Raw genomic sequence first — 16,667 nt, forward strand, 5'->3', positions numbered from 1 at the left:
GTTGCTAAACTATACTCCGCATTTCATCATATTAAACTTCTACCAACCGTCAATAATTCCATAATCAAATTTTATTCTTTTGTGGTCTAAATATGTATGACAAATACACTCCACATCTATTATATTTAAAGTAATACCGATCGAATTGTATTATTTTAAAGTAATACATGACACCAGCTTTCAAATTCCCCCCTAAAAGTATCGCTCTTGGTTGACTCTTCAAAGAGAGACTAATTACCAAAGAGAGAAAGAGAGCTATGGAAATAAGAAAAATATAAAGAAAAAGGCGTTTGTTAGTAGTGATGGAAGTTGGAGTCGTTCTCTTACCTCTTCTCTCCAGTAGTCCAACCCAATCTCTTTGGTTGGTAGTAGTAGAATTCAAACAGGACTCAGTCTTCACTGCTCTATCTATCTATCTATCCCTTCTCTTCCAAATACGCGTTTCTTCTCCCCACCTCCCTCTCAAATCTTCTTCTTCTTCTTCTCTTCTTCTTCTTCTTCTTCTTCTTCTTCTTCTTCTTATTATTATTATTATTATTATTCTTCTCCTCTCTCTCTCCTTGATTGCGACGATGTTATACTCCATTCCCACAACCACCCTTCTCTTTATCCAATGTCTCCAAACCTTAGTCTCCCCTTTCTTTTCCATGGAGGAGTAGTGATAGCCTTGGTCTTCTTCTTCCTAACCACCATTACCGGTTCCCCTCTCTCCACCGTCGCCATCTCCCACCTCCACGACGCCACCATAGTCTGCGCGTTCCTCCCAACGGGGAACGGCTCCTACGACCTCAACTGCACGTCCCTCCCCAAGCGGGACCAGCACAATTACCCATCGGGCCACTACCTGTACAGCGCCATCGCCGCCGGCGATGGATTCCTTTGCGGGCTCACCAACGATGACGACGGCGAATCCACCATGCGCTGGTGGGATTTCACCAAGCGCCCCGCATCGGAGAACGCCACCGTCCCCGACGTCAAGCGCGTCTATATGGGGCCCCGGATCGCCGACCTCTCCGCCGGGGACTACCATGTCTGCGGCCTCATCGCTGCTGGGATCCACTGCTGGCGGTGGCCGGGGCTGTCGTTCCCGAAAGGGATGACCTTCTCCGACGTCGCCGTCGGCGCCGACTTCGTCTGCGGGATCGTGAACGGATCGGGCGAGATCAAGTGTGTCGGCAACAACACCGGGATCGTCGGACGTGAGCCGTCCGGGGGTCAACACACGGCGCTCGCTGCCGGATCCCTCCACGCGTGCGCGGTTTCCGCGGCAGGGAAGCTGGCGTGCTGGGGATCCGGTGCTCCGCGGTGGGAGGGAGACCTACCCTTCGAGATCAGCTCCTTGGCATTGGGGAAGAACAGGACGTGCGTCCTTCGCAGCAACGGGACGGTGGTCTGCTGGGGTTCGAACGCGGATCCGCCGAGTCGCTTCGCAAATTCCCAATTCGTCTCGATCCAGGCGAAAGGCGAGTCCTTTTGCGGGATCTTGATGTCGAATTTTTCCCTGATCTGTTGGGGCAGCAAGTATTTTACAGACGCCCACCTGGTGTTCGATCGAGTGCTTCCCGGTCCTTGCGCCTCGATATCTACTTGCGCCTGCGGTGTCTTGGCCGGATCCGGCAATCTTTGCTTAGAAGGCCAAATAATTTGCCAGCCCTGCGATCTTGACCCCGAGGGTTCTCCGACTGCGAAGGGAAGGAGAAAGATTTTGGTCTTCGTTGTGATAGGTGCGGTTGGGATCGGCATTGGGTTGGTGGCGGTTGCTCTGTTCTTGGCTAGTAATTATAAGAGCAGACAAGGAAGGGAGAGCGAGGCTGGGAGGATTAGAATCCACGCCGACCCCGGCGTTCCGAGGCGGCGCAGCTATCGCGGTAGTGGTGGAAGAGGAGGAGGAGGATCCCCGGCGGTAGAGCGGCGGCTGACCGCATTGATCGGCAAGGGTCCGAGCGGCACCATCGAGCAATTCCCGCTCCGTCTCCTCACCGCTGTCACCGCCGGCTTCGCCGAGGCGCAGAAGATTGGCTCCGGTAGCTTCGGCTCGGTCTACCACGCCACCCTCCCCGACGGTCGCGAGGTTGCCATCAAGCGCGCGGATCCGAATTCGTATCCCCCTTCTGTCGCCGGTACCACCGCGTCCACGTCGGCAGCGCCGGCTCGCCGCCGGCGAGACCGGGACGCCGCCTTCCTCTCGGAGCTCGCCCTCCTCTCCCGCGTGAACCACAGGAACCTCGTCCGCCTCCTCGGGTTCTGCATCGAGTCAGCGGAGCGCGTCCTCGTGTACGAGTTCATGGCGAACGGAACCCTCCACGATCACCTACACAAGCAGGCCCAAACCCCTCCTGCTCTGGCCTCATGGCACGCGAGGCTCAAATTAGCACTCGATGCCGCGAGGGGGATCGAGTACCTCCACTCCTACGCCGTGCCGCCGATCATTCACCGCGACATCAAGTCCTCCAATATCCTCCTTGACGACTCCTGGACTGCCAAGGTCTCCGACTTCGGGTTGTCCCTACTCAGCACCGGAGAAGACAAAGACGAAGACGACGACGATGACGACGTTGACGACGACGACGATGACGACGACGACGAACTCGAGATGCCGCGCACGGCTGGGACGGTGGGGTACATGGACCCGGAGTACTACCGGCTTCAGCATTTGACAGCGAAGAGCGACGTCTACAGCTTCGGAGTGGTGCTTCTCGAGTTGCTATCCGGGTGTCGGGTGATCCAGAGATACGAGGAGAGCGGGACGCCGAGGAACGTCGTCGAGTTCGCCGTGCCGGCCATCGCGGCCGACGACATCCATCGGGTCCTCGACCTGCGGCTACCGCCGCCGACTCCGACCGAGATCGAGGCCGTGGCGTACGTCGGGTATCTAGCGGCGGACTGCGTCAACCCGGTGGGCCGAGACCGGCCCACCATGACCGAGGTCGTCGGCGGGCTCGAACGCGCCGTGGCTGCCTGCGCCACCTGTCCGGCGGTGTCAAGGTCGATCACGGCCCGGTTGACTCCTGCCAGCTCGGAAAAGTTCACTTTCTGATTCTTTTTCTTCGTTCCTTTTTCGCGTATATTTTAACCTTCTTCCAAAATGCATTCATCATTTTTCACGTATTTCTCTCTTCTTCTTCTTCTTCTTCTTCTTCTTCTTCTTCTTCTTTTTGTTGCAATCTTTCATGTATTTCTCATTAATTTATTTACAAGAAATAGGGAACAAAATTATATATAACAAATGTAATCTCTCTTCGTTTGCAACTCTCACTCTATTATTCTTCTCTATGTAAAAATAAAAATAAAATAAAAAAAAAATCCTTCATTATTATTCTCCTTCTCAAAATTCCAACTTCTGTCATTTGATTCTCTCATTTTGTTTAGTAGCAACAACATCCACTAATGGAACAAAAGAAAAGTCTCAAACGAGAGAATATTTCTTTCTCCCTTGGCTGCTTAAGCTTCCTTCTTTTTCTCTTCTCCTGTTTCCTCTTGCCAAAGTCATACAAGAGAATTAAGACACGGCGTAGTGGAATTCTACCAACTTCTATTTCTTTTTTCCTTCTTCTTCATTATCTATCTTCTGGGTGGGGACAAACCCAACCAACGCTAGTCACGGAGCAAAACATAGACTTCCATATACTACTACTCATCACACGTTTTCTAACAAATTATAACAGAAATATATTTATATATATATATATATATAGTATGGTAAATTTAATTTTGTCTCGAAGTTAAATACTTAAATTAAATATATATTATAAAGAGTAGCTTAACATAACGTGGGGGGCACGTAAGAAAGTTTAGGAAGGCAGCCACTATGGAATCCATTATTGGAAACTCTCAAAGTCTATTTTGGATTGTGATATCTCTCAGGTGCTCTGATAACTAAATTTGAATCCAAATTTCAAAGAGTTTTTGTAAGCTTCTCTGTCTACTTTTGTGTCATTTGTGCATGCAAATCTATCTAGAGAAATTTGCACACGTCTTTCATTGTATAGGGGGGGGGGGGGGGGGGGGGGGGGGCACTGTTGGTCTTGGACTTTGACTCCTTAACCTCTCCAAACAAGCTTGAAAATGACAAGGATTAGGATGTAATGGTTAGTTTATTAGAGGGAAAATTAATGTGATTGAGATAGGCAGAGTGATTAGGTAATGTGTGAATGAGAGGGGTGAGGTGATCAGTGGAGTGAGTTGAAGAGAGTTAGTAGAAGTGAAAGGTGATCAATGGAGCTTAGGAGAAAGAGTAGGTAATATTAGCTTGTAGATATATTTCCTCTTTTCTTTTCTTTTTTTTTTAAATTTGATTAGGTTGATCAATTATTAGCTTCACTTACTTCCTGTCAATCTGTTATCATGACTAATTATAAGTTGGGTATATACCTAACTATCCTTCATCTCATATTCTCATTGACCAACTTGAGTTTTTATTCTTTTCTCCCCCAAATCAATTCAAAGCCTAACTTTGTAGAGTAGATTGTGTAGACATTGATGAAATTTCTGTGAAAATATATCAAAAACACTTTATATTCTGTCTTTATTATCATTCATCTTAACTTTATAAAACAAATTTGCTAAAGATTATTAAAATTATTTATATCTATAGTTAATTTAATTCATCTCTACAGTGAATGATATAATAGAATATTTTTTTTTAAAATTCACATTGCTTAAAAAGAAGGCCAAAATCAAGCAGCCAAATATGTTAACACTTGTACACACAACAATCATTATTAGTACTACTTTGAGTTTAAAATAGTACAGAGTACTGAAACCAAACAAAGATAGTACAGCTCAGATTAAAATGCTAGATAATTAACACTTGATTACCTACTTAATCAATGTGTTAAGAGATAAATTCCCATTTCTTGTACCCTAATGGAAATTTTACACCTTTAATTTCAGGCAATAGTTTGGTCATTAGTTCACCTATTGTACTCACTCTCTCATTTATTGTTTACCACACTTTGACTCATTATATATATATATATATATAACCTCCCAACTACACTTTTGTCGGTTGGTTATCCGTTAATTTTTTTCATTAAAACATATTATATGACTGTCATATTATTAACCAAAGACTGTTTTATTTGTAGGAAAAAAAAAAGATAGCATTGAAAGTAAAATAGTTATGTAATATAAAAGAGTGAGAGATTAAGGTCTCTTCTTCTGTTTTCTAATCTCTGAGATTAAGGATTTCATTCAGCAAATTCCCAATAATTTCATAATTAAAAGAATTCCAAGACCAACCCCTTCAAAATATTCCCCTATAATCCATACTACATCTAGCTAGGAAGCACACAATTCTAACCTTCTTTGATCAAGGCAACTACTCCAAATTAATTTGCTCATATTCTTCTTAGACTCCTATGTACAAGATGATCAATCAACAAGATAGCCTTCTGGATTAATATATATGATAATAATTTGAGAAGCTAGCTAGCTTTCTGTCACACTACTCGTAGAATCTATCTATTTGTTTATATTATTATTTTTAAAATTAGTAATTAAAAAAATTTAAAACTCAAACGTTACAAAAATTTTAGAAGTTTTGTAACGGTCTAATGGGCCCAATTCATTTGGGAATTATAAGTTTTGAAAAAATTTAAAAGACCTCCAATATCTATAAATACCTTATTTGTTTATAAAAAAAATATAATAACAATAACATTGAATTTTAAATAAAATAGAAAGATTTAACTATTTTTATCTTTCAATTTTTCTCTTATACATTATTTATTCAAATTAGAGGAGTGCGGTTCTCACAGAGAAGCATCAAAGGATTGCGATGTATAAAGGAGGTTCTGGGTTATACCTTGGAGGAAAAAGAGACGGGTAACCCTACATAGAGGGCGTCACTTTTCTTTCAGGCAGCTACGCTTCGGTGTGTCTCACGACGGGTCAAAGTTTCTAAACTTTTTATTATTATTTATTAAATAATATTTTTTTAATATAAAACTAGATTTATTCAGTGCATAAATATTTTATTTTAAGATTTTTAGAAATAAAAACTAGCAGCTTATATGTTTGCTGGTGATAGCTAGATTGATAATTATCACATTCTCATGCCTTGTTAGATTGCAACAAAATGGCATGCATAAATGCTAGTACACAGTCTTGAAAGGAGCAGCAAGTTTGAGGTTATGTACAATATCCTGCACTGAGCCAATGCTTGCTGCAACTGAGATGAGCAGACAAAAGAAGCTCATGCACTGCAACAGCAACCATCTCCGCTCTCCCCTCCTCATCTTCTCCTGGGCAATGTGCATGCTCACCGGAAAATACACCGACAGCGGCCAGAATCCGAGCGCGCCGATGAGCCCCAGAACCGCGTTGAAGAACGGCAGCATCATTGCAACCAGCGTCGTGAACATGATGAAGACCGTGCGGAGGACGAGCTTGGAAAGAGTAAAGCTCAGTGATCGGAACTCTGTGAATGGCACTCTGACATAGTATGTTGCGTGTATGAACTTAGCCTCCGGCCATTGGCAGGAGATGAAGCTCTCAAACCTAGCGAAGATAGGCTGTGCATATACCTGTTAACATATACATAACTATATAGATTAGAACTATAAAAGAGTTAAAAGTGACATAAATAAAACTTCAGGAAGACAGTTTCTTTCACCTGGTATGCGCCGATGAGATGGACAATGACGCAAATGTTGGCTATGTCGACAAGCCAAAATGGCTCATAGAATCCGAATCCGGTGAGGATGTTTCCAGGAGCATCGTTGCCAAATGCAGCGTAGCCAATGCAACTAAGGAGAAGGTAGAAGACGGTGGTGAGGCCGAGCCCATAGAAGGTGGCCTTCTTCATTGTTTTGTTCTCGGGAGGAGGTGACTTCAGTGTATCCTGGGGAGTGGGTAAAGGATTAAAGAAAATTAGAGGGTCTTTTTTGTTGTCATTTTAATGTAGTTGGATTTATTTGCAAATAGTCGTCTCTGGTTAGTTCATAAGGAGTATTCTAAACCTTTTTTCTTCGTACTTTTTCTAGGAGATTTTGTAATTTAATTATTTTTAATTTAATATATAAAATTAAGTGCATATATTTTGTAATTGATGTATATTAAGTTATAATTTGCAAATTAAAAAATAAAATTAAATGAGCAAATACTTAAAAGGGAGGAGCTTTTTCACAATTATTCCAGAACATAGGTTTCTATTTGAAAGAAAAAAGGCTTATTTGCAGATAACCCCTTGTATTACGCAATAAATGATAACATCTAATGACTAATATGGATGGCTGGGAACTAATTTGTGAATAGACGTGGACTTTGGTTGTTTCTCAATTAGGTACCTGGATTTCGATCAAGACGTCAGCGAAGGTGTAAGCGAATGCCATGTTCCCGAGAGCCAGGAGAACGTTGAACGCCTTGCCGCTCGGCGAACCACCGGTGGCGCCCAAGAGAGTTCCCCTGAATTCGCCGTGGGAGGCCCACTTCCCGGCGCAGAGGCCGAGGCTGATGAAGGAGTAGCCGAACGAGGTGGCGACGGCGACGATGGAGAGCCACGTGATGTTCTCCAAGCTCGGGAGCTGCGACAAGACGAGCTGGAACAACCCGAACACCACCATGAACGTGCTCCCAGAAGCTTCGCACCTCGCGCCATGGCCGTTCAGGTGGAAGCAGTTCGATCGCTTCACGGCACTGCGTACGCGCGTGCATGGAAATTTTATTTTAATTTTTAACAAAAACACCTTGTATTTTATCTTTATTATTATTCACGCGCACTCTCTGCTATATGAATATTTTGCTTAAGATGCCTTGAAATAACACCATGCTAAACCATGTTAAAATGTCTATAGATATAAAATAACTTTAATATTCTTGAAATGTAATTACTAGAATAAAATAAAAAAATTTATAATTCACACCCATCTTTAGCTCTTATTTATAATTTAACCCTTGTAATTTAGTTTTTTTGCTCAAAAAAATTCATTGTAACTAGTGCGACAAGGAAGAGTCACCGCTATTATGACTATAATACCCCTAAGATAAAAAGAGAGGCCAAGGGGTTAAAGTCTTATTTACTTTGAGTTTAGAATCCCGAGGAAATATCTTTTTATCATTTTTATATCTAATTAAATTTATTTTTAAAAAAAATTAAGATTAAAAAATAACACTAACTAATCGAGTTCAGAGCTTAGTCTCAAACTAAACGAGGGTTAAGAAGAGTCCGTAAGCCGAACTACTCTTTTAAGTTCGGAAGAGAAGAGGGGGTAATTTAGGTATTTTATATTGTTTTGAGAAAATAAAAATATAAATATAAAAAGCGAAAATGAGAAATATACCCTCAATTGATATTTGATAGGATGCTAAACGTTAACGATAATAAGAGCAAAAGATAGGGTGCGAAGTGGAAAATTGCTTAGGAACAAAGACTCACATCATGCTAGTACTGGCGGTGATGGTGTATCCCACGAGAGTGCCCCAAAGATTGACATACTGAGCGCATCCACAGAAGAACACATTCGTGGGTCCTTGAGATCAACAAGAAGAAAGAATCTCTGTCAATTTTTTAACCCTGCTGAGTTCATAGAAGAGCACGAGAAGGAAAAGAGGAAGTAAAAAAATCATGGATTTATCGACGCGGCTACCGAGGTAACGTCGGACGGCCTCGATGTATTCACGGTTAACCGTTCCGGTGATCGGGTCCGGGAAGCGGTAGCAGTTCGCCAGGAGAGTGGAAGTGTAGTACGTGACGCAAGAGAAGGCCAGTAAGACGAGTGGGCCGATGACCCAACCCAGCTGGGCCACCGTCCACGCGAGCGCCAGCACGCCGGAGCCGATCACGGCGGCGACGATGTGCGCCGTCGCTGTCCACACCGTTCCTGCGTACAGAACCAATACATAGTCCAACTAAGATAGAGATAGTTGGAGTTTATATAACTTGGAAGTCTTATATATGAATCTGCTCCTCTACTCCATAAAATCAAAATTTCAGTACCCAATACTAACTTTAGTTTAATGATCATGAAAACTTTAACAATGGCAAGGAAGTATCACAATCAACTTGTATATTAATTTGCTTGGAATTTAAGGAGCCTTTGATGACCAATACTAGTCTTTTCCTTTTATATATGCATGCATACCTTGTCTTTCATGTTCACCTCCCTCAACATCATTCCCCATTCTTTTATCCATTCTCTCTCTCTCTCTCCCTCTCTCTCTCTCTCTCTCTCTCTCTCTCTCTCTCTCTCTCTCTCTCTCTCTCTAAAGACTTGAGACTCTAATGGTATCCATGAGCAAGTTACACACACATATATATATATACAGAGCAAGCAAAAGGGGAGAGAGAGAGATAGATGCATGAGGATTTAAAGGAGTAATCAATTTTAAAGCTTCTACTGTTACTTTGAATCATCCACTTTCTTTTCTTTCCTGTATATCTTTTTGGTGACAATAGGGTGTAGGAAGTGACATCAATATTAACTACGACGCCCTTGTGAATTGAAGCACCATGAATCGAGGATCCATCAAAGCTTGGAAAAAAGAAGAATTAGTGCATGAGAAGGCGTGTAGAATATATTGAGTGCCTTTAAGGTACTCTCATCACTTTATACTTTTCTTTTCATTTATTTTAACACATAGGATAAATATGTTTGCCACGCAGGTCTATGACAGCATAAGTTTTTAAAATGGTGAATGAGTTATATTTAAAATAATCTCTCGTTATTTAAGTTAAATTTGTTTCTTAGGTACGAAACTGAAGCTGGTTAAATTATCTTGGAGTTCAAATCATTAACTACTCTATATATATATATGCAAATTGGAAGCTAGTGGGAGAGGGAAAGAGAAGGAGATTCTTGTGAGAGATTGTTCTAAAAAATTTTAAATGCTAAGAGAATCTAAGAAAGGAAAGAAAAGACTTCAATGCTTTGTCCATTAGCATGGCATTTCAGTTATGCCAGCAACTATATTATATATATCAAACTATGAAGTGGGTTGTAATCCAAATGGGTGCAATCTTTGTTGGACACCTATATACCATATCTTTTTCTCAAAGTTTTCTCCACTACCATCATCCTTGCTTGTTCAGTGGTGTTCTCTCTCTCACTCTCACTCTCACTAAAAGAGAGCTTTTAATCCTTCCACTATGTCCATAATTGTGTACTTGATCTTATCTTTAGCCAGCCTTATGATTTGAGACTGGTCTGCTCCTTTTCCTTGTGCTACTTTTGAGCATAGAATATCAATATTTCTAGAGTCCTCTTAGTTTAATGCAACATGTTACATGGGTTTGTTAAAAAAGAATTAGAGAGCAAAAGGTCAAAAAGAAATTAAGGATAATATCTTTTATATATAAAGAAGAGATTGCAAAATGTGCTCCATAATTGGCACTCTATTATTGGTGTATGATTGCTATAGTTCATAGTTTACTCATCAGAGCGTTATATATGCATGATTTGAACTTGTTCGTTAATTTAGTTTGTGATTAACCCATTAGCTCCTAATCGATCATAAAAAAACATTTCAAAGTGGGTTTGATGGTAACTATTGGGTGTTGATTCTTATTTCACAAAGCAGATCCAGAAGTAGAGAAATGGTGAGAACTTAAGGATTAGTTAATTACTTGACCATTTACCACATTATTTGTCCCTTAGTAATGGGCCAACAGAGTTCTACAACTTTAGCATTCACTTTCCCTAACCACTTGGTTCATAAATGAATTCCTTATATATAATAATGCCACAAATTAATTAATATAATGCTTTGCTAAAACAAATAGGCAACTTTGCTTGTTCATGGTGGGGGTATCAAGATTATTAAATTTCTAAAGTAAAATTAGGTTAGAAAGTAGTAGTACACATTCAAAAGGCTTTTTTTCTCTCTATTTTACAAGCCCAAGATAAATATATATATATATATATATATAATTATTGGTTGATTAATTAATCAGCCATAGAAGAAGAGAAGATTTTATTGAGAGTGGCTTCACATGAATTGGAAAATAGGTAGGTTTTTTTTTTTTTTTTTTGGCTTCAAACCCTATATTATGTGTTTATTTCAGTTTACGCCCTATATTTTTCGCTATTTAGTGAAAGAAAAAAAAATCAAATTAGAAATGGTGAAATAAATAAATAAAACAAATTGTAGGCTTTAGGATTAAAATCAATATGGATTTCAACATCTATCAAGTAGGGTTTAAGAGGATTAGAATATCCAAATCCAAAATTTTCTATGTCTAAGTTATAAGAAACTTGGGCCTGGCTTAGGAATTGGGCTAGTCCCATCTTTTCACTGGGCTAAGCTAAGATTTCTACAATAGGAATCAGGCCTTATGCTAGACAAAGACAATAGTAGTTATAAGTTTACAAGGTACTATAACTAGCTTGAAGCTTCATAGCAATGGAAATAGAACTGATCCTATGTGTTAATTAATTATTGTGGAAGGATCATCCCATTAAAAAGTTCTTCATGATGGTCATTCTTGGCTATAACATGGCATATAAATTGATGTATTTTTCTATGAATAAAGTAGTCTTGAATTTCAATTAAGTTTACTGATATCTGAATTCACCTTAGAGACATCACCTTATGAGAAGTCCACCATTACTGTCTTCAAGTAGAATTTCTCAACTTTAGTAGCATTTTTTCGATAACCACAACCATTGTCGACATAGATATCATACATCTAGCTAGAAGAGGTATATCACATAACTATTTCTTAGATTCATAAAGAAGCAAAGAGTTGATAACATTGCTTATTCTCCATCCAGATTAACATCCAAATGGAGAAAAGCATGACAGAACTACAACATAACATCATAAACCTCAGACATAATTAAACATAGATAAATGCATGACAGAAGGAAGACTAGGTTGATATATTTGAAGCATGACTATTTCTTATTCCATCTTCATGTGATGCAGTCATTCATTTAGTCTTTTTCTTCGCGTTCCTTCTCATCTTCCACAGATTTGCCAGCTGCAAAAATTTTACACAAGCATATCTCAGGTTAAAAATTGAGAGATTGTTGGACAAGAATAAAGATGAATAGTTATACTAATTTTACCATTCTCCTTAGGTTTGGGTTTCTGGATAATATAGAGCCTTTTCACTGATGCGATGAACAAGCTGCGATTTTATTAAGATCATTTGAAAGCATCAGTTCTCTCAAGAACTTCTATGCATGGCAGAGATAAGTAAATCTTGAGCATAACAATCTTAGATACTTACTCCCATGGAACATCACCAACAAGCATGCGATCACCTTCATGGTCTTCATAGAGAAGAACAAGGTCAGGTTCAGCGGCATCTTCTTCTTCTTCGTTGACTGAGGAGCTCAGAAAGTTGAGAATATAAACTAACTAGAATAAGCTAAAGCAGATTATACTATAGAGCATGTGAGTAATTTCTTAAAACAAAAGGTTTAAAAACTTACCTAATGTAAATTAATAGGAAAGTTAATATACATTTGGATACCTATCGTACAAACAACAATGATAAAAGAACTAGGATCGATACTTTATGTCATGCATGTACATAAGAAGTCCAATATGATAAATGTTCATTGAAAAACATGTAAAGGAAAACAACTTATTACACTAATTAATGTGGAGCCATTCCTGTGATCATATTTTCGACAACGTGAGAAAGATTATGGAATGATATGTTCATGATAGCTGAGAAGAAAAGGCTACCTTACGAGAACATTAAATTACAAAACTCAGAAATAGAAGTAGTATGTGCATGCAATTTCTCCTTTCCGCAATCCTAGGAACATGCTTTAAAGATTTCAAAATATTTTCACGAGACAACCACGTAGCAGAGAGTACTACAAATCTGTCGATAATTCTTTCGTAGAAAAGGAAAAGATAGTAAATTAAAAGGAAACTGCGTAAGAAAGATATTGCTAATTTAGATAAGTGAAATTGTTCAGATTAAAAGCTCACTCACTGGACAGATAGTTACTGAACATATTCCTCAGCGCAAACGACAACGAATCATAACTATCATGGGCCATCAGATTGACCTTTCTTCCGACAACAAACCCTTGCATGTGCACCTTCACAAACATAGTAGGCCTATTCACTGGACTATTCCTCTCTGTCGTGTTCGAGCTCTTTGTGCTGCCTGCTGAATCCATAGCTGATTTTGGCTGGTGTGTGCTAACTAAATTTCTCCGAAATGTGCACACTGGTGGCCAACCAACAACTGCAGGTATAGGCTGTAGATGTGTGGCTCTATCAAAACATACAAGCAGTAATGTTAGCATCTAGCATAAAATTCAAGAAAGAAGTAGTACTACATAATTCACAATATAGTACTGATCAACACATAGAGAGATGAAACTGAGAACTGTACCCCTTAGAATTGGGTGAAGTAAAATGGTGGAATATGTTGGATATTTATAGTGAGGAGGCCCAGAATTGTCCAAAATTTGTCAGGGAGGTTACTGAGAAACAGAAGAGAATTCAAATTTCTTTTCGCAAAGTGGCAAATTTGGTGCTTGATTTCTTTCCAATTAAAAGAGTTCAGGACTAGATATGCTCTGGAAGAATTAAATGTACTAGCAGGGCAGCATATCTGAAGGAGATATCCAATGTGACATGTGTTGGTATGGAGATAAGATGGTTGTCTTTTCCTCCAAAACAATTTTAAAAAAAAATAAAAGAAAAGAAAATCTCAGGAGATAAGCTCTTTACTTCTTCTGATACACTTTTCAATATATCTTGGTCAGTGAATCTTTCATGGATTATATTGCCCAGATGTGTTAAGTTCTAACTCACTTGAGAATTAGGCTAAGTAGAGTAGAAACCTTATAGCTTGAGGACTGCATCTTCTCCATTGAAATTTGTATGTCAAAAGAAATCCATTTCAGTACTTCAGAATGAGCATTATAATTAAACTTCTCTTATCTAACATTGTTTCGACCTTAGGTTATCGTTGTCGTATATGAATTAATGATTGAAGTTTTCAATGAAATTAATTTCTGTTGGTCAATGCAATGTGAAGTAGGAGAACAAATCCTTTGAGCTGAGTTGGAATCATAGATGAATATTTCAGAAACAGATCATATATATATCAACCAGTGTTACTATTGCTGCATTATTCACTTGTAACCTTATCTAGGCATAACTATATGTCATCATCATTCATCGTTGTCGTATACGAACTAATGATTGAAGTCTTTAATGAAATTAATTTCTGTTGGTCAATGCAATGTGAAGTAGAAGAACATATCCTTTGAATTGAGTTGGCATCATAGATGAATATTTCAGAAACAGATCATATATATATCAACCAGGGTTACTAATGCTGCATTATTCACTTATAGTTTTAGCTAGGCATCACTATATATCATCATACATCCATATTTTCAAGATGGCTTCTGGATTATTCAAAGCATTACTAAGTTCACTTTGTAAATTGCTACTTGTAGCCTATTCCTCAATTTGTGTAATTAGTTCAAACTATATAAAGGTATATATTGATATTAACTACTTCAATTTCACCCCTTGAGTTACCCTAATTGTCAACTTATTTTTCCCCTTTGCAATTGGTTATTTAGTCTCAATATCTGGTAATTACCATTTAATTTTTTTTATTACCTTTTAATGGTAATTTGTCAGCCAATCAAAGGCTGCCACGTCCACAATATGGAAGAGTAATTACTATGTGGGTTGATTATTATCTTCTTCTTCTTCTTTTTGTTGAAAGACCTACATATAAAGAAACAAAAGAAAAACTTTTTAATCTAAAAGAAGCTCAGAAAAAAAAAAATTATATATCACCAAGAATTACACACATGCCACTAACGTGATCCGGCGGATCACCATATGAAAACTTGCATGAAGAACATATAGAGGAGGGCAAATAGCAGACAAACCTCTCCATACAAGAACAGGAACAAGAAGAAGAAGAAGGGTTGGCATTCTGGCGAGCCTGCTCGGCGACTGCCTTCTGCTGCCGGGCGGCGAGGCTCCACGGATGCACGTAGCCGCCGGTAGGGTTTTGCGCAGACCACCTTGAGCTCATGCAGTACTTGTTACCATGAGAGCTACTAGTAGCTCTGGATCCCATGGTATTAAAGGTGTTCTCTGAGGAGATGCCAAGGCTTAGCTCGAGGTGGCCGTGGAAGGAGGTGTTTGTTTGCTTAGATGACAACTTGTACTCTTTGTGGAATCCTATGTTACTCCATGGTTGTTGTTGTTGTTGATCTCTAGGAGGGGATTCAAATGGCATGGTCTTCATGATGTTTTGGCTGTTAAAATTTCTGAGAGAGAGAGAGAGAAAGAGAGGGTTTGAAGGATGAGGGAATGGAAAATGGAGCTATTGGTGTGTGGGGGAGAGAGAGGGGGGGGCGGGAGAGAGAGAGAGAGAGAGAGAGAGAGAGAATAAATGGAGGTGGTGGACAAAAACGGAGGAGGCTTTTGTGGGGGGGGCTCTAATCTTAGTAGTAATTGCAAAAAGATACAACAAATATGTGGGTCTGATAGTTATTTTAACTTATGATGACTCTGTTAATGATAATCCTGCTTTGTAAATATCAGTTTAAGAAGGGTTAATGAGAGTAAAACCAAAAGCGTTTATTTGCACCTTTGTGAGGAAATTATATGTGAAAATAGATAATAGTTCAGATGTCTAAATGTAAATATTTCTATTCTAAACTACTTAAAAACATCAAACAAAGAATATCCAGTTATTAGATTTATTTGTTCGAAAAGGAAATATCTCCTAAATGAAGGGTGCTTAATTAGAATAACGTTTCAAACATGAGACTCAGGAAATAAATTCATAAAAATACAAGGTGCAAGATGTAAGTTTTTTCCGATATTTATCGCCTGAAGATCATTCTGTAGTTAATTTCCTTTATTTACTGAGTTTTTTTTTTTTACCAAAAAGACCTCCAGTTATTTTTATTTTTACAAATTTATTATGAGAGCCTATTTTATCAAACTCAGATATTAAATGTCATAAATCAATAATAATTTTTTTAAAAAAACTCTATATTTCTCGCATAATATGCTGCTAAATTATTCAGCAATTTTACTATTAATTTATGATACGGCCCAGTTGAGCTCAACAAAATATGACCCTTTATAATAAATTTATCATTGTGATAATAATAATAATAATTTATGCATACTTATTTTGGTAAATTTTTTTATTAAAAAAACCCTTATATAATACTATTTTATGCATAGGATTGAGACTTTAGAGATAGTCGCACAAATCCCTGGAGTTAATGTACTAGAAAAGCTAACCGTGAATGTTTGTGCCGTTATTTAACTGCTTTCTTTTATCACCTTTCTTTTTCTATTTTTTTTAAAAAGGAAATGAGACTTTTTTATTCTCAACATAGACTTTATTGAATTTATGCCAATAAAATTAAAAAATAAATAAAAACCCTACTTTTTAACTTCTATTTACCATATCCGGTCATTAATCGATCATTCACTCTAGTATACAAAACTTTTACCCGGAGTAACTAAGTATTTTATATTATATTAGCCTAGTTTATTTTACTAATAAAGTGAATCCTAAAACAATATCAATCTTTGTTATTTTTAAAATAAGGTCTTAATTATATAAATAATTATTTTTGTGTTTAATTATATTTTAAAATAAAACTGTAATAATTAAAGTGAAAAAATAAAAAATATATGTTCTGTTTTTTATGAAATTACTATAAATTAGTAATTAAATTAGTGTGTAGTATAAAATATAA

At 38.5% G+C, this 16,667-nt stretch overlaps 3 protein-coding genes across 3 annotated transcripts; 1 reads left to right on the plus strand and 2 right to left on the minus strand.

Annotated features, from left to right (window-relative positions):
• Nucleotides 1–205: 205 nt before the first annotated feature.
• Nucleotides 206–3,223, plus strand: LOC140780151 (serine/threonine-protein kinase-like protein CCR4). The gene has a single exon (XM_073125539.1). The coding sequence runs from the start codon at nt 614–616 to the stop codon at nt 3,035–3,037; it is 2,424 nt and encodes an 807-aa protein (XP_072981640.1). The 5' UTR covers nt 206–613; the 3' UTR covers nt 3,038–3,223.
• A 2,773-nt stretch (nt 3,224–5,996) lies between these two features.
• Nucleotides 5,997–9,244, minus strand: LOC140777911 (amino acid permease 6-like). Its single transcript, XM_073122334.1, has 6 exons — nt 9,084–9,244; nt 8,589–8,822; nt 8,378–8,471; nt 7,290–7,638; nt 6,617–6,844; nt 5,997–6,527 (listed from the first exon to the last, which is right to left on the minus strand). Exons 1-6 carry the CDS (start codon nt 9,133–9,135, stop codon nt 6,096–6,098), a joined length of 1,389 nt encoding a protein of 462 aa, XP_072978435.1. The 5' UTR covers nt 9,136–9,244; the 3' UTR covers nt 5,997–6,095.
• A 2,387-nt stretch (nt 9,245–11,631) lies between these two features.
• On the minus strand, nt 11,632–16,514 carry LOC140758134 (auxin-responsive protein IAA25-like). The gene is made up of 5 exons (XM_073094185.1): nt 14,826–16,514; nt 12,893–13,179; nt 12,173–12,269; nt 12,009–12,070; nt 11,632–11,920 (listed from the first exon to the last, which is right to left on the minus strand). The coding sequence occupies exons 1-5, from the start codon at nt 15,188–15,190 to the stop codon at nt 11,874–11,876; spliced, it is 858 nt and encodes a 285-aa protein (XP_072950286.1). The 5' UTR covers nt 15,191–16,514; the 3' UTR covers nt 11,632–11,873.
• Between the last annotated feature and the right edge of the window lie 153 nt (nt 16,515–16,667).

The sequence above is a fragment of the Typha angustifolia genome, chromosome 3, assembly GCF_048772165.1.
Source record: "Typha angustifolia cultivar Huaian chromosome 3, ASM4877216v1, whole genome shotgun sequence".
Taxonomy (NCBI): Eukaryota; Viridiplantae; Streptophyta; class Magnoliopsida; order Poales; family Typhaceae; genus Typha; species Typha angustifolia.

Coding starts and splice junctions, on each gene's coding strand:
- LOC140780151 (XM_073125539.1), top strand. CDS start 614: ATGTCTCCAAACCTTAGTCTCCCCTTTCTTTTCCATGGAGGAGTAGTG.
- LOC140777911 (XM_073122334.1), bottom strand. CDS start 9,135: ATGGATAAAAGAATGGGGAATGATGTTGAGGGAGGTGAACATGAAAGA. Junction 8,823..9,083: donor AGGTGAACATGAAAGACAAG/GTATGCATGCAT, acceptor TTCTGTACGCAG/GAACGGTGTGGACAGCGACG. Junction 6,528..6,616: donor ATCTCATCGGCGCATACCAG/GTGAAAGAAACT, acceptor ATATGTTAACAG/GTATATGCACAGCCTATCTT.
- LOC140758134 (XM_073094185.1), bottom strand. CDS start 15,190: ATGAAGACCATGCCATTTGAATCCCCTCCTAGAGATCAACAACAACAA. Junction 12,270..12,892: donor GTTCAGTAACTATCTGTCCA/GTGAGTGAGCTT, acceptor TGAGCTCCTCAG/TCAACGAAGAAGAAGAAGAT. Junction 11,921..12,008: donor ACCCAAACCTAAGGAGAATG/GTAAAATTAGTA, acceptor AAATTTTTGCAG/CTGGCAAATCTGTGGAAGAT.